The sequence below is a fragment of the Eretmochelys imbricata genome, chromosome 1 (genome assembly GCF_965152235.1).
Source record: "Eretmochelys imbricata isolate rEreImb1 chromosome 1, rEreImb1.hap1, whole genome shotgun sequence".
Classification (NCBI taxonomy): Eukaryota; Metazoa; Chordata; order Testudines; family Cheloniidae; genus Eretmochelys; species Eretmochelys imbricata.
The window spans coordinates 336,242,320-336,266,042 of NC_135572.1; the positions used below are offsets into that span (position 1 = coordinate 336,242,320).

Here is a 23,723-nt window from a genome sequence, read left to right on the forward strand (position 1 = left end):
CCGCTTCAAGTGTCTCCGCCCCGCGAGCAGCTGAGCTGTCCGAGACAGCAGCCCTGCCACCCCTCACCCACCAACTGCGCACTCACCCGAGCCCGCCTTCCCTATCCGCCTCGGAGCTCGCTCCTCTCCCCTGCGATTGGCTGGGCGCCTTGTCTCTCCGGCGCCTCCCCCTCCCATTGGGCGAGGCCATGGCGCCGCCGCCCTGCTCCCCGCCCCTCCCGGTGCGATCGGTTGATCCGAGCGGAGAGTAAATAGAAGCAGGAGCCCAAAATGGCGGAGTCTTCCAGTCCCGTTCGCGGCGCGGCGCCGCCGGAGCAGGAGTCGTTCGGCGCTAAGCCGCCTCCGGCCGCCAAGGCTTCGCGGGGGCCCCAGCCGGCCGCCAAGAGGCTGAAGGGAGCTGACGAGAAGGGCTTGAAGGGCCCCAAGCGCGTCAACGGCGAAGGGGGCGGCGGCGGGAGTAATAGGCAGCCGCCACCACCGCCAGCGTCGGGCTACGGCGGCCCCACCGCCTGGGGCTTCGCGGCGCTCCCTGCCGGCCCACCTGGGGGCGGGGGAGGCTTCGCTTTCCCCTCTCAACTGCACGGCAAGCTGTTGCCGCCCGCCGTGTTGCTGCCGGCCCCCTCCCACCCGCAGCACCAGCACCGCCACCACAGGCATCGCCTGGACCCGGCCGCCGATGGGGCTGGCAGCGGCAGCACCAGCAAACCCAAGAGGCCCAAGGAGAAGCGGGACAAGGAGAAGAGGAAGCACGGGGCCCTGGCGGCGGGAGGCGGCCTGAGTGCGGCCGGCCGGGAGGAGAACGGCGAGGTGAAGCTGCTGTTGCAGAAAGGTGGGTGCCCGGGGCTGCGCTCCGCGGCGCAGGGTGACGGGACCCCTCAAACCTGCCCGGCCGGGACACCTGGGAAGCCGCCGGGTTCAGTGGAGGCTGTGGAGGGAGGAGTGGGGGAGCAATCCAAGGGGGGATGTGGCAGGGCCTGGAGGGGGACAGGGAGGGGACTGCACCGCGGCGGGGAGGGAGGGCGGGCGTGGCTGGCAGGTGGGGGTTTCTCGGGCTGTGGGTCTCCCTGAAGCTGCTGCGCGGGGAGCAGGAAATGGTTGTAATGTTGAGTTACTCTTTGATCGGAATGGCTGCCTCTCTTCCCCGCTCCCCCCCGTCAATACGTTGGCTTGTTAGCGGTGTCTCTAAGGGAGTATGCCCGCGGCCACCCCCGACAGCGGAAGCCCGACCTTGGGCTTGGAGCTCTGGTGTAGGCTTCGTAGAGAAGGCGGCAGCAACAGCTCAGTCTGGTGGATCCTGTCAAAAAAGGGGGTGTGGAATTAGCGATGGCGTCAGCTGGAAGCTGCCAGAGGCCTTGGGTTTTCATACCTATTAGGGAAATAAGGATGGCTAGTGGTCTGATTCAGTTCATCAAATGAAACTCTTCTTGCCATTGGTGTGGAAATAATGAATATTCCGAGAAGGTGTAAGCTGCAAACGCTTTTCTGTAATAGACGTGAGACCCTGGTGTGGTTCTCTTCCTCTCTCTTCCCCCTCCTCCCCCATTAATTTTTTATGGGTTGTGTCATGCAGTGGCAGAGAACAACATGCTTCTAGACTCTAGAAAGGTGGCCATTGAACACCCCATCTGAATGCCTCTTCAAAATCCTTTCCAGAGGATCATCAGGGTAAAACTTCTGAGAATTACTTGGGAGCGGGTGTTTTGGGCTGAATTATGTGGGTGAACATAACTACAGAGAGCTTGAACTTTCTTCTGGAGGAGAGGTAGATAATGTGTTGGCTTTTTATATTTGACCAAAATCATTACACACCTTTCGTGTCTACAAGCTTCACTTCCCATGTGCGATGAGAAGAACAATTTCTGATGCTTAGAACTATCTTAGGCTAGTGGCCATTTTAGTTAAAACTTACAGCTGTTGTTTTAAAAATTAGGCTCTTTCTGTTAATATCTTTAGTCATTGATATTAGACCGTGATTCTGTAAAGACTTTAAGGACATGCTTAGCGGTGTGAATAGTTCTATATATTATTCACAAGCTTAAAGTTAAGCATGTGCGTAGGTCTTTGGGATTGGGGTCTTAAACACTGGACATTTCTGGTATTTAAATTGACAAGCCAGAGACACACTAGTTGAACAAGTAAAATACTTAAGACTAATTTGGGGAAGAAAATACCTTCATAGTCTTACCAAAAATACTTCTTTTTTTTTTTTAAAAGGTAATTCTCCATATATCTGTCTAATAGGGATGAAGTCCTCCTGCCTGCTAGGAAAATGGGTACTAAGAGCTACGCAGTTTTGGAAAAATCTCTGTTTGTTCAGAGTGGTATTATATGGTCTCAATGTGTCACAAACATATAAATGCATTTGTGGAAACACTGTTACAATAGCAAGATAAAATGTCTCTAAGTCTTTAAAAGATACTGTCTGATAAAAATTGTCAGGTGAAGCTGGGCCCTCTTGAGAATAGTGGTTGGCTCTTTATTAGAGGTGCCACAACAACGAGCTTTTTTCTGGGAAATGACAAATAGAGATGGTATATGGACAGGCAAAAGTACTTGAGATTTTAGCTGTAAAGCCTTGTGAACGTTTGTCCTAACCTTTCAATTATTGCTTGAAAAATCCATGCACCCTAATGGATAAAACTTTTCAAAGCAAATGAGGGCCACAATACATAAATTTTGCATAGCACTGTGTGGTTTTCTTTTCCCCCCTCCAATCTTGCTCTATTGGCTATAATTATAACTTTCTAAATGTGAATTAATATAAGCTGAAGCAGTGTCATCATCCTGAATCTGCAGCCAGACAGTTCCCCTGCTTTTACTGCTGGGAAAATGATGAGCAGCATCATGAAATTTACAAGGTTGGTCACTTTTTCATTGTTAGTATTCAGAACATGGCTGGCAGAATTGAAACAATAAATTTCACATTTTGCTTGAGGAAAGCTCTGAGTCTTAACAGAGGTACGTACTGGAATTATTCAAGGGAGAGGAGATCCCAGAAGAGACTGAGGGGGAATGACATAGTGGCAGAGGTATATTCTTCAAGCCCTGATTTTGGTGTTTTAAGGATGGGGATAAACACCGCCTGGTGGGATGTCTACCATGCTTTACAAGTTTTGAGTTTTCTGTGTGTCATAGCAAATTGCTAGTCTAACTAGGAATCATGAAACTAAATTTTAAAAAGGAAAAATGTGACCTGTATACTAGTGGTTCCCAACATTTCCAGACTACTGTACCCTTTCAGGAGTCTGATTTGTCTTAGGTTTCATCTCACTTAAAAACTACTTGCTTATAAAATCAGACATAAAAATACAAAAGTATCACAGCACTCTATTACTAAAAAATTGATTACATTTTTAGCATATAATTATAAAATCAATTGGAATATAAATATTGTACTTACATTTTAGTGTATAGTGTACATAGAGCAGTATAAACAAGCCATTGTATGAAATTTTAGTTTGTATTGACTTGGCTAACGCTTCTTATGTAGCCTATTATAAAACTAGCAAATAGCTAGATGAGTTGACGTACGCCCTGGAAGACCTCTATGTACCCTCAAGGGTATGCGTACCTCTAGTTGAGAACCACTGCTGTATATAATAAATTCCTGACATACATAGCAGGCTGCAGAAACAGTCTTCCGAGACACACTGTGATGGTCCTGTTTTTAGACGCTTAAAATTAGGTTGGAAAAGGCACTGACTAGTAAATGTACCTTAGGGAATAATCCTGAATTGGCAGGGAAATAGCATTTTTTTAAACAGGTCTGTGTATCAGCCAGTCTTTTTGTTAATGGTACTGAACTCTGCCTTCAGCCATTGTGTTGCTGAAATGAGAAATAGCAGCTGGCTGAGAAACCGACAAATAGAGTATTGGGGCTTTGTTTTTATAAAAATATTATTAATGTAATTTAGTGTAATACTAAAGATCTAAATGTCTTAAAGATTGGAAGACTTGCTTCTGAAATGTATTTATAATTGGCATGAGTTTAGGGGAATGTGAAGAAACTCTTTGCCTTGTCGCAATTGTCAAGAAAAGTTGTCTTTGCAAATCATTCTCCCCTGTCTGACAGTGGCATCTCCATAGTCCTAATTTTTTGTTGTATGGTGGTTAGAGAATAAATAATGATTTGGAGGGGAGAAAGAAAGTGTGTGTGGGGGGGTTCTCCTTGTGTTTCAAATGATTGTACTTAGATCTTTAATCAGTCAGGACTGATGATTTTTGTTCACTTACTGGGTATCTTCCTTTTGGTAAGTGGGCTCATTACTGAGGAACCTTTTCTTCCTGAGTAATGCAAAGGAAATTAAATCTTGTAGACTAAGGATGTGAAGCTCATTTGGATGAGAGGGACAAATCCCATGTTTTATTATGGTCTGAGAGACCAGGTATAAATTCAAAATGGCATACTTCCCTCCTTCCACAATGACACTAATGATAGTAGGTAATTCCCACAGAGATCAGTGGGACAATAGAGTATTTATGTAGTATCTAAACTCTTATTTCTGTATTTTCTTTTCTGCAGCAGCTCCCAGTTCCTGCTCCTTGAGGGCTTTTCTCCCTCCTAACCTGTTCCGTCCACCAGAATGATTGGTTTATGTTGGCTTGGCAGTGCCATCACCATGATCGTCTTTAATGTTGACACTTGAACATCATAACTTTGATTTAAACTCTGTTTATCCTTTGGGAGGTTCTCTGCAACCATGAGAATGAGAACCTTTTTTAAAGAAGAGCTTAGATTCCACACAATCTGAGTATGTACTTCTGTGGGAAATCTGTGCCACTGCGCAATGCGGAATTTCCTTTTCCCCCGCACAGAATTGGTGCTGCAGAGCTGCTGGCTGCCACTAGGGGCCACTGGAGAGTCCAGTTTTCCCAACCCCCAAATAAATGATACTGCTGTGGGGGAGGGGCAGGAGGAGCTGAAGGTTCTGAGGAGCTGCAGTTCCCAGCAGACTCTGAAGGAAGAAGGTGGCTTGCAGGAAACTCTGCACAAGCCTGGGACCCAGGTTTTCTCCCTCTGGATTCCTGGGCTCCGGAAGATGCCCCCCCCAGCTGGGCTCTGTGGGGGAGGGGGTCACAGGTGTCTGGGCTCGGCAGGGCCAGCAGCTGGGCTCTGGTGGGAGAGGGGGTAGAGGAACAGAAACTGGGTTGTCATAGGAGTTTATTTAATTCTCTACTCTGGGGGAAATATTGTTTTTTGTTTTTGTTACAGATATAGTTGGTGACACGTATTTTGAAATAAACTACCAAAATAAGTGAAACTGGTATGATTATATAGTGTTACTTTGATAAATAAAATATGCATAATTTTGCAGAACTTTAGAATACTATGCACAGACATTTTTTTTTGGTGCAGAATCCCAGGATGAGAGTTATGTCATGTACCCTGTGCTAAGTAATCCGTTGCTGTGTAAAAGCATACAATGACCATCCTCAGTTTCTTCTGAACAAAACTGAAAACTTACCATCATCCTAAAGCAATATAACAGGTATAGAGGTAAAATTTTAGATCAAATTCCATGACCAAGCATGACTTGATTCTCATTCAGAAAATCTTGTAGTAGCTAAAGAGCACAGGATTCTTCAGCAGAATGCCATGCTATCAAACATAAACAAGATGTCAAAACGATGCAACTGCCTTTCATTTAAAAAAATTGAGATCTGTAGCAGAAAAGGTTACCTTCAGAAGGCATATGCGTTTTTCTGTAGCTTTATTCAGATTTACGGTAGATTTCCTTCTACAGTTAAGAAAAGCAGCCTACCTTTTCTTCTGAATGTTGTGTATTAGAGAAGAGACAACTTTCTACCTCTTTCTGTTTCCCTGTGACCCTGGCTGCTGTTAGTGCATTTTTTTAAATTTTATTTGTTTTGGTAACCTATCATATGAAATGTTTGCTTACTGTGCAAGTGACATACATTAGTTCTCATTGAATTTCCCTTCACACTCCCTCCATTTCATCCTTAAGAGGTAGGAAGAGCAGATCACAAGGTGACAGTAAGTGGTGTGATATGGTTCTACACTTTGGATATTTCTTTGTTTTTTAAGGCAGCTGGGGCCTGTAATAATCACAGTATTAGTGATACTGATTATAGCTGTTAAACATTTTAAACGATTTACATATTTAAGATATACTGGCCCTGCATTATTTATATATATAAGCTGTGTGTGTCACTATATAAGCATATCAATTTCCAAACACAAAGGTCATTATTAACAAGTCTTGGTCAGTAATAACAAGACTGACAATGTGAATATGCAGCAAAAGAGTGTATTTTAAGGAGATGGATTGTGATGTGGCTAAATCACAGGTCTGGGAATTGGGAGATTTAGATTCTATATACCGATATACAAGAGACTTTGTTATCTTGGGCAAATCTTTTAATCTCTCTGTTTCCTCATTCTTGAAATGGGAGTAATATTTCCTCAGCACCTTGAGATATGAGGCTTAATTCATTGATTGTTTGTTTGTTTTTTTTAGTTATTTATTTATTTTATTTTTTTTTGGTGAACCTCTTTGAGATCCTCGTATTGAAAGAACTGTTAAATTGCATATTAGTTTGTTCAAGACTGTCACATAAAATTGGAGATATTCGAGGCAGCAGAGTAAGGGACTATAAAATGAGAATGTAAAATGAGTCCTGGTCTTCTGTTCTACTAGCACTGACCATATTATGTTACACTAACCTATTTGGTGGGTTACTAGGGTGAATAAAAGTGGGAGTGTATTTGTTTTGTCCTTTTTGAATTCTTTTAACCTTAGAGTAGAAAATGGTATCTGAACTCTTCAAAAACAGCAGGTGAAATGCATAAAACACTTTTTTCCTTCTGATACCTGATTGCCTTGCAAAAGCAAAGCAATGACCAAAAACTTTCGTTGTGTGTGAGTACTCGTGTCTTGTTAGTATGCTGTCAGATGCACCAGGTAGTTCAAACTGTTGACCCTAACTGCCTTTGTAAATTGCCTGGTGATGATTAACACCATAGCTTAAAGACCTAGCATTTCAGGTTTAAGCTAGCATAATACAAATACTCATTCTGAAAATGTGAAATGCACAGTTTGTTTTTTGGGCAAGTTAACATTAGAGGCCCACTGGTACCTTCTCTGAAATGTGAGAATTTATGAATGGTGGTTTTAAATGATTAACATTAAGATGACACTTTAGATTGAAAGCTAATTTTTACCCACCATAAAAGGAAGCATCTGAAAGGCACTTAAATACACAGATTGGTTTACATCTTCTAGTGTTTACATATTCAGACTTCAGCCTGAGCTCTACGACCCTCCTGCCTTGCAGGATCCTAGAGCCTGGGCTCTAGCCTGAGCCCAGAAGTCTACACTGCAATGGAACAGTGTTGCAGACTGAGTCAGCCGATATGGGCCAGCTGCAGGTTTTTCATTGTAGTGTAGGCGTACGTTGAGGGAGCAGCTTCTGGCTGGGGGGGTGTGTGTTGGCTGATGAACCTAGTGTGTGTGGGGTGGTTCTTAAATCCACAGAAAAGAAAATGATTTCTTTACCCTCCAAGAGGCTCCCTTTCCTTCTACAGATTTCCTAATGTCATAGGAAGGGGATCCCTGCGTCTGTAGGCCTTGAGGGGGAGATAAGTGAGAACAAGGAGGTGGAGGAAGGAGGTGGATCAACACTTCCTTTTTTTGAGACTTGTCCACACAAGGAAGTTGCACTTTTCTTTTTCCAGCACAATCTGCCTTGTGTCCGCACACACCTGAGCTTCTGTCTGCTTATCTTGCTAACTAAATTATTAAGCCACTTCACTTCACTGACTTAACTCAGTTTTGTTGGAATTCATTGGTGCAAGCTCCATGTGGATGAGTTGCCATTCTGATATAAATACTTCAATTCAATTAGTTTTTCTATGGCTATCCATGCTGCAGTTGATCATTGCTGAACTGACCTGTCTGGTTAATTATGCACACTCCACAGCTCTAGAGTCAGGATCCCCTAGGTAAAATATCCTGTGTCTTCGCCTCCTGTCCCCACCCTCAGGTCTGTTCTTCTGGCATATGCCCATGTTGTCTCTTTGTGACTCAGACTCATTACAAGGTGTGAGGCAGTTGTAGTTCCCCATGCTTCCACATGGTCCCATAAAGAAGTCTTTGGATTTAATTTTGCCATGGGGAGAGAGAGCACACCCAGTCTCATCTCTCCAGTGGTCACTGGAATGCTAAGGTTTAGTAAATGAAGGAAATGGGTTACTCCTAGGACAAATCTCCATGCCAGAGCAAAGCCAAGGAGCAGCAACAGAACTATAAAATACACAGGATGACCAGGCCTCTGGCAGTATGTGCACTATGTGTGCATGCTATGAGGGGTTGGATTTTTTTGTAAAGTTTTCTTTAAGCCCACAGGAGGGAAGAACCTCCAACAAGTTTTAGGTGGCCTCTTGGTTCTCAACATGTGAAGCTCTCATTTACAAAGCTCTGAAGTCTCTTTATGAAGAAAAAAATTCCAATAGTGCCCCTCTTAATGGCTGGGTTACATTCTGTCAGTCTTTGAGGAAAAGAGCTAGAAAATAATGTTTTAAATTAAAGTTTAGGGTTCTACCAGCCCTCTGTTGCCTTAATTAAGCATGACAGGGCTGACATTACCTAAATTTCTAATAAGAGAAATTTTGATAGGATAGGTTACTGTTCAGAATTATAGTGAAGGTACTAAATCACTGTTAAGGGAGTACAGTGAGGTAATTTTTCTTTTTTGCTACAAATTGGCAAAGCGTTATAAGGAAACTATTTACCTGCTGTTTTGTAATGGATCCTAATTCAAGAACCAACTCTGTTTTTGTAGTGGAAAGAGACTGTCTGTCTGCTTCTGCTGTCCTGCCAGGGTAGGTGGAGTCCTTCCTCAACACTTCCTTGGTCATGCGGCAGTAGTTCATTCCTTACTTCTGCTGTTCCAGCTCTCTCAGAATTTTTGGTAGGCTTAACTTTTTTAGTGGGCTTCTCCAACAGAAATAGAAAAATGGAAATTGCCAGAGTTGTATTACTTCACTTTACATCTGCTGTGGATCCTGCTTGGCGTTCAGACTTCCCCACTGACTTCAGGAAAATATATTTTTATCTTTTTCACATGTAGTGGAATTGAGAGCTTGCCTCCTTTTTTTTTTTTTTTAATTTAACCCTTTCTCTTCATTTGGTTTGCTTTCATTTCCTTCATATTCTGTATGATGCTTCATGTGAACATTTCCTCAATCCCCTTTTCTTTCTTCAGTGAAGTAGAAATTGGTAGTCTTATTTCACTTTCAGAACATAGAAGGAACTTTCTCAGCTATCATTAACTTTCCGGAAGCTTCTGATCAGCTTTCTTACAAGTCATCCAGTATCTCATTAGATTGAGCAGTAGTGAACAATTAAGTGCACATGAAGTATGAGGGCAGTCTGGGAGATGGTGGAATTATCTTGGAAGTTCCAGACATACAGAAGTTTAGTTTTGAAATATAAAACTAAAACTGAGAGAATCTTCACTTGCTGAGAAGAATTGAGGGAGTATATACTTCTCTTGAGGCCAAATCCTGTTCCTATTTTGTTCCCACAGAATATTCTTACAGGTTTTGTTTTGTGGAGCAAGATGTGAGGGGACAGGACATGGTGAGCATATATAGAGATGCACACTAGAATCCAGCTCTGCATGCTATTGTGCTGCAGAAACTTTGGCTGAGGTTGATTGCTGCTGTACAGAATAACTGACCATTCTTCTGCATGTAGTTAGGACACAAGTGGCATAGTCCTTAGCCCTAAAACTGGAGTTGATGGCCTTGTTTGCTGTACTGATGCAATGTCCTGTTTTCCTCCTCTTCCAATCCCTGGCAGAACTCCCTAGTGCTCAGGCTGGGTTTGGGGCCTTAAATTTGTAAATTCATCTCTCTCTTCAGGCTGTTTCCTGCATATTCAGAAAACAAAAACTGCATTTGTATATGTTTAGAAGGCCTTCTTTGGAACCATGAAGAGTAGACCCTTATATCTTTTTAGATGAAAACTTACATTTCTGAAGAATTTAAGGGAGTCTTTCTTCTTTACCATTCACAAGGGAAAATTTCCTTCTCTCCACTGGCAAGGAGATTTCTGGAATAATGTTTCCAATTCCAAGTTCTTTTCTTCCCTGCTTAAAGGGACACTAGCCAAATCTGTTTGAATAAGAAGAAAATAACTTTCTGTATTCCAAAAATGCTGTTTTGTTTGCACACAAGTCTTGGGGGCCTGCTCTTGTGTATTTGCCTGCACTTCACATATGTAGGTGTGTCACAGCCTATGAAGTAGTGTTCTTAAACTGTTAAACATTCCTCTGTATCTACATAACCAAACAAATGGATCTCAAATGGATACTTGAAATTTCACTTTTAAAAAATATTAGTAGTAAAATGAGGAGGGGCAGATTCAGACCAATATTCTACATTCACTCTTCTTAATTTTTTCCTAAGTGTAACACACTTGGTGTTAACAAGATTGACTATCCTTTAACAGTAATTTGTAAATATTTTGCCTTATGACAATTCTCCTTAAATCAAAGGGAGGAGGCAGAGGAAGAACACTTAAAATTAATCTGTGATTGACTACTGATGTGGGTTACCATCTGGAAAATTAATGCAAAGCAGCTACAGCCTTCTGACGTGCTACAAGGTCCTAAAGCTTGTTGCTTCCAGACCGGTTAAACCTCTCTTGCGTCTTCATAGGCTATGGGATACTATATTTAAAATGTTGCTGCTACCATTTGTTTTGCATGTATTATGCTTCCAAGACTGGGAATAATCTTCCAATCAGACTGGCTTGTTTTATGATCATTCCTTTTAAAACACTATATGTATAGAAAGCCCCCAATAGACCTTGGGCTAAATTACGTAATTCTGAACAGGGTTGTCCTTCCCTCAGATTTTACGTTGCTGAGAGACAAAATTAGAAAATTGCTGATACCAGCAAGATATCTGGTTAGTAGATAATTACCATACTTTCCAGTATTAGTAAATTCTAAAGTTTATGATATAAATGAGAATTACCCATTCCCTGTCTTAAAAAAACCAAACAAAACAATGTCCACACCCATCTCTTCCCTTCCCTCTCCCCCACCCCTTGAAATAAAATGATTTGGAGAGGGACTATGCATTTCTTATTTCATTCTGAGTTAATTCAGTAGATATTGCTTGGTTTGTATCTTGGGGTGGGGATGGGAAGGAAGATTTCCTTGTAATGGGATTCTTTGTGTTGATCTAACAGCAGAGTATACTGTTAAACAGTCATTTCTTGTTTGAGTTGATTGCATTTAAGTGGTAGGTGTAGTGTTTAGATATTATATAAAAGAGAATGTTAAATATAGTAAAGCCTGTATCAACATGAATTTGAAACTCCTGCATTCTTCAAAAGTGGTGAATGTGCAAGTGTATTATGCAGCTCCTCCCAAACGTCTATAGCCATGGTGTTTGTGCATCTTGAATATGCCACATTTTACAAAACTTTTTTTGAAATGTGCAAAAATAGTCCCTATTAGTGTCCCCTCCAGTCCCCCGAGGAACGATTGGTCCAGTAATTAAAGTGCTAGTCTGCACCGTGACACCCAGGTTCAATTCCTTGCTCTGCCTCAGACTTCTTGTCTGAAACTGGACAAATGACTTAGTTTCTGCCTCAGTTTCCCATCTCTACCCCACAGGGGTATTGAGAGGATAAATGCTTTAAGGATTGTATGGCACTAAGAAGATTGAGGGGATTGGGGCCATATAGGTACCTATAATAGATGGGTAGATTCACGTGTTCTCCTTGTGCAATTTCTTTTCTTTTTTTAACTTCAGAAGTTGGACCTTGAAAGAAATTTATAAACCATAGTAAAAGGTTCTATAGCCATATAAATAAAAAGAAAACAAGAAAAGAAGTCTGACTGCTAAGCACTGAGGATGGGGTGGAGATTAAAGATAATCTAGGCATGGCCAACACCTAAACAAATACTTAGCCTCAGTTTTTAAAAAGGGTAATGAGTTTAGGAGTAGTGCCAGGGTGGCTGATGGAAATGAGGATATGGAAGTAGAAATTACTACATCCAAGGTGGAAGTCAAATCAAACATCTTTAAAAGGAGTAAATTGGGGTAGGGAGTAGTAATCTCTATCCAAGAATAATTTTCCCATCTTCTCCAATTTAACTAATAATTTCCCATGTGGAACTGTATCAGATGCCTTACTGAAATCCAGGTAGATTAGATCCACTGCATTTCCGTTGGCTGTTTTTTTAAATGATATCTTCTCAAAGAAAGATCAGGTTGGTCTGGCACAATCTACTTTTTGTAAGACCGTGTTGTATTTTATCCCAATTACCTTTTACCTCTGTCCTTAACTACTTTCTCTTTCAAAATTTGTTCTAAGACCTTGCATGCATCTGATTTTAAACTAACAGACTTCTTGTTTCCCCCTTCTTAAAAATAGGCACCCTCCAACCCCCTGCCCCTAGCCATGAGCCCCCTAGCACACACGCAAACTGCTACTACTGGTCCAGTGGCTGCCCGACTCAGGCAGGCCCTGAGCCAGCACCAGCCGCTGCAAAAGTCAAAAAAAGTCACGGAATCCGTGACCTCTGTGACAGACTCACAGCCTTACTCATGAACCATGGATAAGTTCCTGCATACACTGACTCCCGGGCAATGTTAAGATCTCTGGGTATATACTTTCCTACGAACAAAAAGAGATTTAGTAGGTCTCAAATTGCCCAGAGGTCATACCCTGCCTAGTTGTCTGGATTTCATAGCCACTGAACCCGCTGGAAAGAGACACACATTCTAGAGAGAGAGCGCAACTCGCCCAGTCATCATTGAAACAAGTTTGATGGTTTGTTGGGGGTTTGATTCTTTATGCGCCTCTAACTGACATGCTGCAACCATTCACCCACCTCCTCGCCTTTGGAGAGTGCCTTTCCCGTTTCCAACAGGCTTAGTGGCGAATTACAACAGACAAGTCATAGAGGCGGATAACATCGGGCTACACCATCCACTTTATGTCCCTCTCTTTCTTCCCTCTTCGGGGTCCCTCTCATGATCAAGAAGGGCACACTGTCCTTTGCTTAGGAGCAATAGAGCCAGTTCCATCTCTTCAGAGAGGGTAGGGGTTTTATTAAAGTATTTTCTTGCTGCAAAGAAGGATGGTAGATGACTCATCTTAGATCTAAGACAAACGAATAAATTTGTAAAATCTCAGAAGTTCAAGGCGGTGACTGTGGAAGCTATAATTCCTCCTCTAGAAGAGATTGGTTTTCACCCTTAACTTACAGGGCCCCAATTATCCGCGTACTCTTCCCCTCTCCACCCCCCAGGAAACAAGTTAGATTTACCATGGGCCAGGATCACTTTCAATACTGAGTATTCTCAAAGGTTCTAGTGATAGTAGCTGCTTACCTTCATCGAGAGGAGATTTTAGTCTTCCTGTATCTCAATGACTGGCTACTCAAGAGACAATCTTACGAAGCAGTACTGGCTTCCAGCCAGGCAGCCTGTTCTGTCTTTTTTTATTTTTTTTATTTTATTTATTTTTTTTCTTTTTTGGAGGTCTCTTTTCAGTGTAGAAATGTACTTTACATTGTGATCAGCCCTTATTCAATATATTGCTTGACAAAGTCACCAGCTATTGCCCTGCTTCTAATCCACTTTTTTTTGTTGTTGAGAAGGAGAAACTTGAGAAAATTGTACCTCCATGCCATTTGGAATCCTTGGATATCCTTGATTCTTTTCATTTTGTGTTTTGGACTGGGCATAGCATTGAGATTGCTCTGGTCTCTGTGGTTGACTTCATTCTAGCAAAGGATGCTGGTCAGGTAGCCGTGTTTAATTTTATTAATATTTGTCAGCTGCCTTTGATACTGTTGACTTTAGATTCTGTTGATTTGCTTGTGGACCCATCCAGTGTGGGTCATATGATTTTCATTGTTCTCAGAGGCTTGGGCCTATTGCTTACTGGCTCTCAAGTGCCTGTTGTACAGTTCCATGAGGCTTCATCTTTCCTGATCCTCATGTATGCGAGGCCACTGTGGAAGACTGCAAGACTATTTTGGTTGATAGGGCTACCAATCGGGGGATGACCTCTATCTTTTCTTCACCAGCCCTTACTGTGAGGGTGCTCGGTTTTTTCTCTCTGCCTGGTTAGGCATCTACAACGTATTCCTTAGAAATCTAGACCATGCCACAGTAATCAGTCTGTCGCCTTGATTTGACAATATGCTCTACATGGGGCTATAGTTAGACTACTTGAAAGCAGCAGATGGTATTTCCTGCTTGCTAGGTGATGGTAGTCAATAAACATACTAGGTTTTCAGCAACCGTGCTGTCTTTCAGGTGTAATTCACCATGATGGTCTTTTAAGTATGGTTAGGTTCAGGGTGGATTTGATTTAAATCAAATTGATTTAAAACACTAGTCAAGAAGACTCTATTTAATCTTGGATTGCTACATAAAAGTGCATTCTTGTTGGCTGTTATAACCTTAATACATATTCTTCGCAACTCAGATGTAGGTTTCATTTTTAGAAGATGCACACTATACATTTATAAAGCGATTTATTTTGAAAACTTTTCAGATTAGCTTTTACAACTATATCAGAAAATGAATAATTGTTTGGTTATTTCATTTACCAAAGGTAACTGAAGCAGATATTTATGAAGTCATTGGGATGTGAACAGTCTCCAGTTCAACAGGATAATCATTAATATTTGGAGGATTTTCTTGCCATGTTGTATTAGGAGGAGAACATCACAAGACAGACATTTAAATTGTTTTATTTAACTATAACAACAACCTTATGTATTCTGGATTTTTTTTTCTTCAACAGCAAACATACAATATTTTAACAAAACAAGCATATGCATTTTTGAATTTAGTTAAACATTCAAGATTTTTAAAATCAGGTTTGTTTTTGTTAAAATTGTTAACTAAAATAGTTAAATGAAATATATTTTAAAAAAAACAAATTAAATTTGACTACGTCAGTCAGGTCAACACGAGAAACTTAAAATACTGGCTTCTGCAGCTAACTCAGTCATCTTCACCATTTTCCTGTTTGTTCCTGTAAAGTGTGGGTTCTTAATCTGTAAAAGAAAAAAGCTTTCCTGCTTTTTCAGGTCCCAAACGGTTTCTCAATTTAGAATGAATTAGTCCAAAGAAAGAAAATATTCTTTCTACACCGGCAGAAGAAGCTACTGCTGTTAAGTGAGATTATCCCTTGAACAGTCTCTGAATCCAAGTGCTTAAATGACTTCCACCAGTTCACTGGTGTGACTTTCTTTAAAACATCCCCAGCAAACTTATTTCTTGAATGGTTCGCCCTTTAGTTCTGAAGTTTATTAAATTTGGCATTATGGAGGGATGATTGCTGGATGCCCATGTCACAGCCAACTCCCCTGCTTCAGCAGTTAAGGTTTGACCCTGGTACAGAGTATTGAGAATATTTGCAAGAAAAGGAGCTGGAGACCATGCTTGTCCCATTCGTTTTTTTAATGCTTGTAATTCAACTCTGTCATTGCATATTTTTCTTTTTAAGATCTCACTCAGTTCCTTCCAAATTTCAACTGTGTCAGCAAATAAACAGCTATTTCTCTGCGTTTTGTTCAAGGCTACAGAAATAGGCTTCAGGGTACTCGGCATGTGTTCAACATTTCTCTTAATCCCAATGTTGAGAACTTGGGCTGTGACAGTGCCATCTTTTTTTCACGATTTTGTTCACAAACCGTCATCAGATTAGGCCAGTTTTTGATACAGTGCTCAAAACAGTCCACGACTGAGTTCCATCACATGTCTTGTGGGAGAGTTAGCTTGGTTCCTCCCACTTTTTTTCAGAGCAGCTGCTGCAAAGTAGTTGTTATGGAAGTATTTTGCAATTTCAACAACATTTTAACTTTTATTTCTGGAACACTGAAGTCTTTGGCTAGGAGGTGCATCAATTGAGCTCTACAACTGTATGTTGTTAGCTTGGGACTCTCTTCTACATTTCTTCTCATCTTGGATACATTTGCAGCATTGTCTGTGACCAGCCTGCGTACTAGACATTTTAAATTTTTTTTCCACACTTTGTTATAGCTTTTACTGCTGCTGCTTGTAAGTATTCTGCTCTGTGTGCATTTCCTGATGTATCAATTGTTTCTGGAAGGAAGACATTTCCTTCTTCTGTTGCCACACAAGCAAATACAGCAGGATCATTGTGGACATTGCTCCACCCATCAAGACTCAGGTTAATAATTTCACCGTCTAGACCTGTTGCGCACTGCTCAATTTCTCTTTCATACACTTTATCCAGCAGTTTGCCTGTGACACCTGCACTGTTGGGTGGACTGTATCCTGGTCTTAATGACTGAACCATGTTAATAAAGTGTGGGTTCTTAATTATACGGAAAGGAGAGTTCGTTGCATAAACAAACTGGGCAATTTTTTCATCAATTACCTCTGTTTTTGTAATCTGCTGGTTCTTATCAAAAACTTACCTATGGTTTCTGGATGATGGAGATTTTTTTTTTTTTCTCTTTGCTACAGGTGATATACTGTGGCTATGTGACATACATGATGTGACTGAAACGCTATCATTGGCAGATAACTCTGAAACTATAGAAAATGATGGTGATCTTAAAGGTGGATAGTCTTCAGAATCCTGAATGTTGAGGATGGATTCTCCTAAACAAAATAAGTCAATGCAGTTATTTAATTATTATTGCCACACTGCTCATTTAGTATTACTCCATTGCATTCACTGACACTGGGTACTACTTTAAAGGTGAAACTGTAAAAGGAAGATCTGCCTATTTCAGCTATTTATTTTTTATCACACTGCATCTAAAATGCTAGTACCATACAGTAGCAACTATATTTTTTGCTCAAACATGAGAATTCAAGAATAGTCCAGAAGGAAGACAGGCAGTCCTTAAGAAAGAAGTATGAAATAAAAAAGTTTACCAACCCAAAGATCCTGCATGTTCAGACATGTTCCTTTCATCATCTTCAATGCAGCTTCCTCCTGAGAAGGAACACTTCTCATGATGTCGTTATTTTGGGCAACCAGGCCTTGCATTTCTTTGTTTCACTGTTTGCATTTTGCACGCGTGCCTATCTTACCCACAGGTAGAGGAACTTCATTAAAATATTCCCAAACTGGGTCTCTTTTACAGCCTGCTGCCATTATAGGTTTTTTCTTCTAGTGAGAATAGTATGGTAGATCTCAAATCAATGAAGGCTACACTCAGAAAGACCTCAAGACTTCTGGAATATGCTGCTCAAACAGTTTCACTTTTGTTACTACTGCCTGTCACTCCCTTCTCACATTTATCTCCAGACTTCTTCTTTCTCCAGATCTATTCCGCCCCAACAATCTTCTAATTCATTGAACTTTTTGAAACTTTTTGCACTTTTTGAGAGAGGTAAGGGATTGACTCTGTGTACACAAATTTGCAGAGGGACAATAGGGTTGGCGTCTGTTATTTCTCACCTCTGTATAATATTATTATTTATTTATTTTTGCTGTTAACAAATGTTCTCTGGAGACACTAATCCACAGTTTGAGAACTGCAAAACTAAGCATCTCTGATAGTGCTCAGTCTAGAAGATACCGAGTCCCATTGGGTAGATAGAAAGATTAAACTAAATCTATCCACAAGTCCCTGGAACCCCATAAGATTGGGTCCCCTAATCCATGAACTATTGAAACTCATTTACAAAACTTTTTTTAAACATTACATGAATATATTGTTTCATACTGTGGAATTAGAATTTATAATCCCTATTCCATGATGAGACATCAAAGCTCAAAGATATATCTTAATTAAAACTATCTTTAGATAGGATTCTCTCCCCCTCCCCCGCAAAAAGTATTTTATCAAAAAAAAAAAGTCTGATTTTTATGCACCCTGGTTAGGTTATTGGCTATCTGAAACTTTCTCCTTATCAGCTGAGGTCAGCCCAGGTGCTTGAACTAAAACTTCAGATGTTTAATGCCATGAGGCAGTTGTGGGGGCAGGACACTTCTGGTGTTGGGTTTTTGGCTCTGGAGATTGCTCCCTCTTCAGATTTAATGAATCACAAGCTTACTGACATTCAGGATGGTCCAAGTGCTATTTTTCTCAAGTAGGGAGAAAATTTGGTGATTTGGTTGTTTTGTGGACAATGGTCTTTGTCCTTTGCAAGATGTAATTATGTTGTGTTAGACTGGATATGTGTACTCTGAGCCTTAATGTATGGTGAATGTCTTTAAAAAAACAAAACAAAAAACCACACCTTCCTTCCCCCCATAAATATCTTGCTTAATATTACTTCACTAACATACCAACCCCCCTCAGTCTCCACCTTCAAGAAATCGCTTAAAACAAGATTGGGTATAGGTTTTTATTTGTGTCCTATTTTTGCATTTTAAATCCTTTCAGACTGTCATCTCTGCTGCTAAACTATTCTGTATAAAGTGTACTTCTGTGGTACTTAATAAATGATGATTTGAAAGCAGTTTATTTTGACATTAGAGGTCAAGTTATGTAGCTACACCAAAAGGTTCCTAACATGGTTGTCTGTCTCTATAAAACCCATCTATATACAGGCTGCTGTTAGCCCCATCCACCCTCACTTCGTATACATCTGCAAAGTATGAATCATATGTGTTGTGGAATGCAGTTTCTGTGTAACATAAAGGTCAAGCCTCTGAGCTTCGGGGTTGAATGCCCATATGTGGCTACTTTAAGATTTCTAGAACAGTCTCTCTACAGGTTTCTAGGTAAAGCAGAGTAAGGTCTAATGTCTGTCTTGGGTTCCTGCTATTGGCCTTGGATTTTTCAGCCAGAATTTGGTCCACTTATACCAATATATTTTTAGATTACCCTATGAACATCTGGTTGAAATATATCGTAGAAGATTCTTATAATTTGCTTATTCTTCCAAATTATAAATACAAGCTAAAACATTTACTATTTTTCTTTTTCTAAGTGGAACCACATAATTTCAGCAGTTCTCTAGTGGTCTGTTTTTCAAAAGGGTTAAAAATAATAAAGGAGCTAAAACTAATCTTAAATTTAATTGCACTACTTTTTATTTTTTTAAACATAATTTGCTGTGTATTGGCTCTTATCTATCTTGGTAAAGGAGTTATTCATGTTTTGATGTTCTACATAAGTACTGTCGTGCTTGAGTTGGTTTCTCTAAAGTTTTAAATCAGCTTAAATTAACTATATTGTGAACTGTTTTCAGAGTAACAGCCGTGTTAGTCTGTATTCGCAAAAAGAAAAGGAGTACTTGTGGCACCTTAGAGACTAACCAATTTATTTGAGCATGAGCTTTCGTGAGCTAAATTGGTTAGTCTCTAAGGTGCCACAAGTACTCCTTTTCTTATTGTGAACTGTGTGCCATATCTCAATTTTGGCATCTCCCTCAAAATTCCTTTGAATTTCATGTGAATTCAATATGTTGAATATGGAATGCAGCCTAAAATATCTCCAAAACTAGTTTCCATGTGAGTCCACTTTAAAATGTGGTACTTCTTCAAGGGGCCTCTTCACATACCCATTCTTGATGTGCCAGAAGGCTTGGATTGGCACTTTCATGTCTCCTACCCCTGAATGTTTGAAGGGGGCATCTGTAAAAGGGATATGGCACACAGACTACATCATTTCCTTACAACTGTGATGATAGGTGGGTCAGGAACCTTGCCAGGTCCTTGGAATTGGATTTATTGGACTAGATCATTTCCAGTGCTGCTGACTTCTTTAATTAGGCATTCAGTGTTTTTTTTCTTTTTTTGGCTCAGGATCTGATGCAGTTCCTTTGTTCTGGTATGTTGGAATCAAAGACAAAGAAACCAGGGTTCCGGAGGTGCACCTCTTGCCCAGCATTGTTTCCTCTGCTTCATGTACTTCTGGGGGAATTCTGCAGCAGTGCGCATGCACAGAATTTACGTTCACTGCAGATCTTTGCTTTCCTAGAGAAAAATGACTTGCTGACTGGGAAGCAAAGGGAAGCCACAAGAGTAGTCATGCAACCCTCCCAAGCAGTATATTTCAGGGGCCCAGGGCAGCCAGCAGAGAGGTAAATCAGTGTTGGGTAGGAGGCAGGACTGGGAAAGACCTGGTTGGTGGCTTCTATCCTGCACCGGGCTCAGCTGCTAGTCCTGGCTGGGCTGGGGGGGACAGGACTTCCTCTTCCCTTGCATGGCATCCAGGGCCAGGTCAGACCCATCTCCAGATTTCTCCCCTGGCTGAAGGAAGCTCTGCAAACTCCCTGTTTCCTGCATTCCTCAGCTGCAACGGGGGATCCCTGTACAGGGAGCTGCTCCCCCATCTGCCCAACCCCTGTGCATCCAGACCCTCCCGCCGAGCCCCACACTCAGAATCCCTCCTCTGATGAGCTCCACTTTCCCTGCACCTGGACCACTCCAACAAGCCACCCGGATTCCCACCCCACTGAGCCCCAACAAGCTGCATCTGGACTCTCCCCTGCATCTCCCCTGCACCCCTGCTGAACCCCAACCATCGCCTGGACCCCCTCAGAGTCCCATTTCCATTGCACCCAGAATCCCTCCCCAACAAGCCCCTGTGTATCCAGATCCCCCCGCACCTGGATCCCCCACGGAGCCGCCTGCACCCGGATTGCCCCACACAGAACCCTCTCAACCCACACCTGGATCCCCCCACACTAATCCCCTTCCCACTTCGGTCCTGCCTTGCTGAGCCTGCCCGCCCACACCTGATGCACCTGGCACCGAGGGGCAGGGCCCTGGGGTGTTTCTGGGGCAGGCCAAGTTCTTGCACTTGTCCTTGTGTCAGGGTTTGGTTCAGCCTCACTGCTGAGTCCATGTCCTGGGGGGAGCTGCACAGTGATCTCCCACCTTTGTGCAACCAGTGGCCTATGCTCCCCAATGCTATGCTGGAGCCTCCACATTTAGTTCACAAATAAAATTTGCAGAACTTTAAAATATTTTTTGCTGCAGAATTTTTAATTTTTTGGCGCAGAACACTCAAGAATATTAATGGAAAGTAATTAACTTTTTTCCTTTGCTCTGTGTGCATCACCCTCAGCACCAGAAAGGACTATTAGAATTGCCTCCTTGCTATGCTGTTGAGGCAGCGTTAGTGGCTAAACCTTCTGGCTTTGAAATGCATGGTTTCTTAAGTGTGGTGACACCAGGTTCCGCTCTGACCTCTGAGGGGGTTAAAAAGCCTGGTATGGTGTCAATAATTATGAACCCACAAAGATTTACTCCTGGGGAAATTCTGCACCAAAAAATTCTGCGCACAATATTTTAAGATTTTGCATATTTTTTGTCAAAATAACACAATAGAATTATGCCAGTTTCAATTATTTTGTTAATTTATTTCAAAATACCTGTCAGCAAGTATGTCTGTAAGAATACAAACCAAAACAAAGATTCTGGTAAAAAAAAATTTTTTTCTTTTTTTTTTTTTTGGACAAATAGATTCCTTACTAGGCATATTAATACAGAACTTTTTATTCATTTAAATTATAGTATTGAACTGTGTATTTCCTGCACTCATCAGAAACAGTGCGAAGGCTTGGGGGAGTCAAGGGTAGCAGAGGAGCTGAGAGAGAGGAAAGGAGCCTGGGGTGAACTTGGAGGGTTGTTGCATGTGGGTTTGAGAAGTATGGAATGGGTTTTTTGAGGGGTAGGGGTGGTATTGTTGGGGAGCCTCCCCCATGCAGAACCTGGCTGACCCCAAGCCTCTCCCATTAAGACAGACACATCTGTCCCTGTCCCCGAACCCCTCATCCCCAGAGGTCTCTGCTGCCCCCCCATCCCCATGTGGCCTTACATCCCCACTCCCATTCAACCCCTGGCTCAAGGCTGTCACCCCACTAGTTCCTGAGCCCATGCCCCACTCTGTCCCCCCCAGCCATTCTGAACCCCAGTCTGTGCCCCCCACCAGCAGCTCTGTGTGCCCCACTCTGTCTTAACCTAGCTCTGTGGGCAGGGTGCAGTGATGAACTTCTCCTCCTGAGGGAATTGCACAGAATCTTTTTTTTCCCCCCACAGAAAATACATTCTGCCCCAGAGGTGCTGCTGTTCCGCCTTTTACCCATTAGATTCTGCTGTGGTACCAGAACCGCCAGCTGTGTTCATGCTGCTGGCTGGTCTGGTGCCACAGCAGACTCTGGTGGGAAAAGTTGGAACTGCCGCACTTGGGCAGCATATATTTTCTGCTGGGGGCGGGGAGGGAGGTAGAATTCTGCACCAAACATGAATTCTGCACATGTGCAGTGATGCAGAATTCCTCCAGAAGTGAAGATTGCAAAGTGGTGGAAGCCCTAATGCTTGGGATGCTTAACATTTAAAAAGACTTCTTGTTGTTCCAATACAATATTGCAAAAGGAGAGGCCTGATATTTCTCTTCCATTTCCATCTGAGTCTAACGTCTGATTGCTGTTTATGCTACATTGCAACCAGGGCATTCCATTTAAAAGACCTTGCATCTCCAGATTTAGCTGGAGTGTTTGTTTCAAACGGGTCAGCAGTAGTGACAAATGTAAAAACAACTCGAACCTTTCAAGTATCCTTTTAAAGTTTCATTTGCAATATGGAGTGTTCAGGTTTAGGATATTAAGAGGATGTTTTGGTGCAGAGTTGCTGTTGTGGACATGCCTGTAGGAAAATGCAAATTCCAATTTTTTTTCTTTTGGATTTCTTTGGAGGATAAGAAATAGACAAAATATTTAATGAAACTGTGAACTTCAAGAAATCAAATCTACTTGCCGATGAAATATAAACATAGCAGAAGTACTGACTTGTGATGAATATGCATAAACTGTTTTAACCACTGATACAGTACCAGATTATATAAAGGTTGTGTACAGTTGGTTCAACAGAACCAGAAAACAGAAGTTCAGCATAGTTAGACTTTCAGTATTGTACAACAGATATGAGATACTTGTAAATGTTTGATTGTCCAAGTCCTGTGGATTTAAATCTCTTCCTTTCCCACTCCCTCCCCAAACTGATTCGAGCCTTTGTTTGTGTAGTATGAAACATACATGTGACAATTTCATGTGAAACTCTTCTGTTCCTGCTCAGTCTTAAAATGTTTTCCTTTCAGATCAAATCAAAGACAAAATTAAAGAGAGGGACAGAGAGAAGCAGAAAGAAAAGAAGAAACATAAAATAATGAATGAGATCAAGAAAGAGAATGGAGAGGTCACATTATTGCAGAAAGGTATGTTCAAACGAAACAGTATTCATCTGTAATGTGTTAATGTCTAAAATTATGTATTTCCAGTGAATGCTGAATTTTAGTGACACTTTTCATGTTTTAATTAAAAGCCCATTTTCCAGATGGTTGTAATGAGGCAGTGTAAAGTTTACAAATTGAAAACTGAAAATCCGCTTTTGTCATATGTGCTATTAACAGGAAAAAAGTATGTTCTCCCTGTTACCATAGTTTAAATGTCCTATACATCATACTAGTGCTATAAATTACATAATTTAAGATAGCTGCATCTTTTGTTATGGTTTTTGTATCTAAATATTACTGAAACTAACATTAGGCTGCAAGGTCAAGAACTCAAGTTAGGAAATGCCAGAATTAAGATTAGGAGTACTTTGGCACCTTAGAGACTAACCAATTTATTTGAGCATAAGCTTTCGTGAGCTACAGCTCACTTCATCGAATGCATACTGTGGAAACTGCAGAAGACATTATATACACAGAGACCATGAAACAATACCTCCTCTCACCCCACTCTCCTGCTGGTAATAGCTTATCTAAAGTGATCACTATCC

At 41.5% G+C, this 23,723-nt stretch overlaps 1 protein-coding gene and 1 long non-coding RNA gene across 4 annotated transcripts in view; both read left to right on the plus strand.

The window, feature by feature from the left end:
• Nucleotides 1-235: 235 nt before the first annotated feature.
• Nucleotides 236-23,723, plus strand: part of RSBN1L (round spermatid basic protein 1 like) — a 95,111-nt gene continuing 71,623 nt past the window's right edge. For all 3 annotated transcript variants that reach the window (XM_077836048.1, XM_077836057.1, XM_077836066.1), the window contains exons 1-2: nt 236-829; nt 23,041-23,157. In XM_077836048.1, coding sequence (XP_077692174.1) covers nt 271-829; nt 23,041-23,157 — 676 coding nt within the window. In that variant the 5' untranslated portion in view covers nt 236-270. The remainder of the gene's footprint in view (nt 830-23,040; nt 23,158-23,723) is intronic.
• On the plus strand, nt 1,672-6,726 carry LOC144276164 (uncharacterized). Its single transcript, XR_013348192.1, has 2 exons — nt 1,672-2,273; nt 4,523-6,726. It is a non-coding gene; the product is annotated as an uncharacterized LOC144276164 (long non-coding RNA).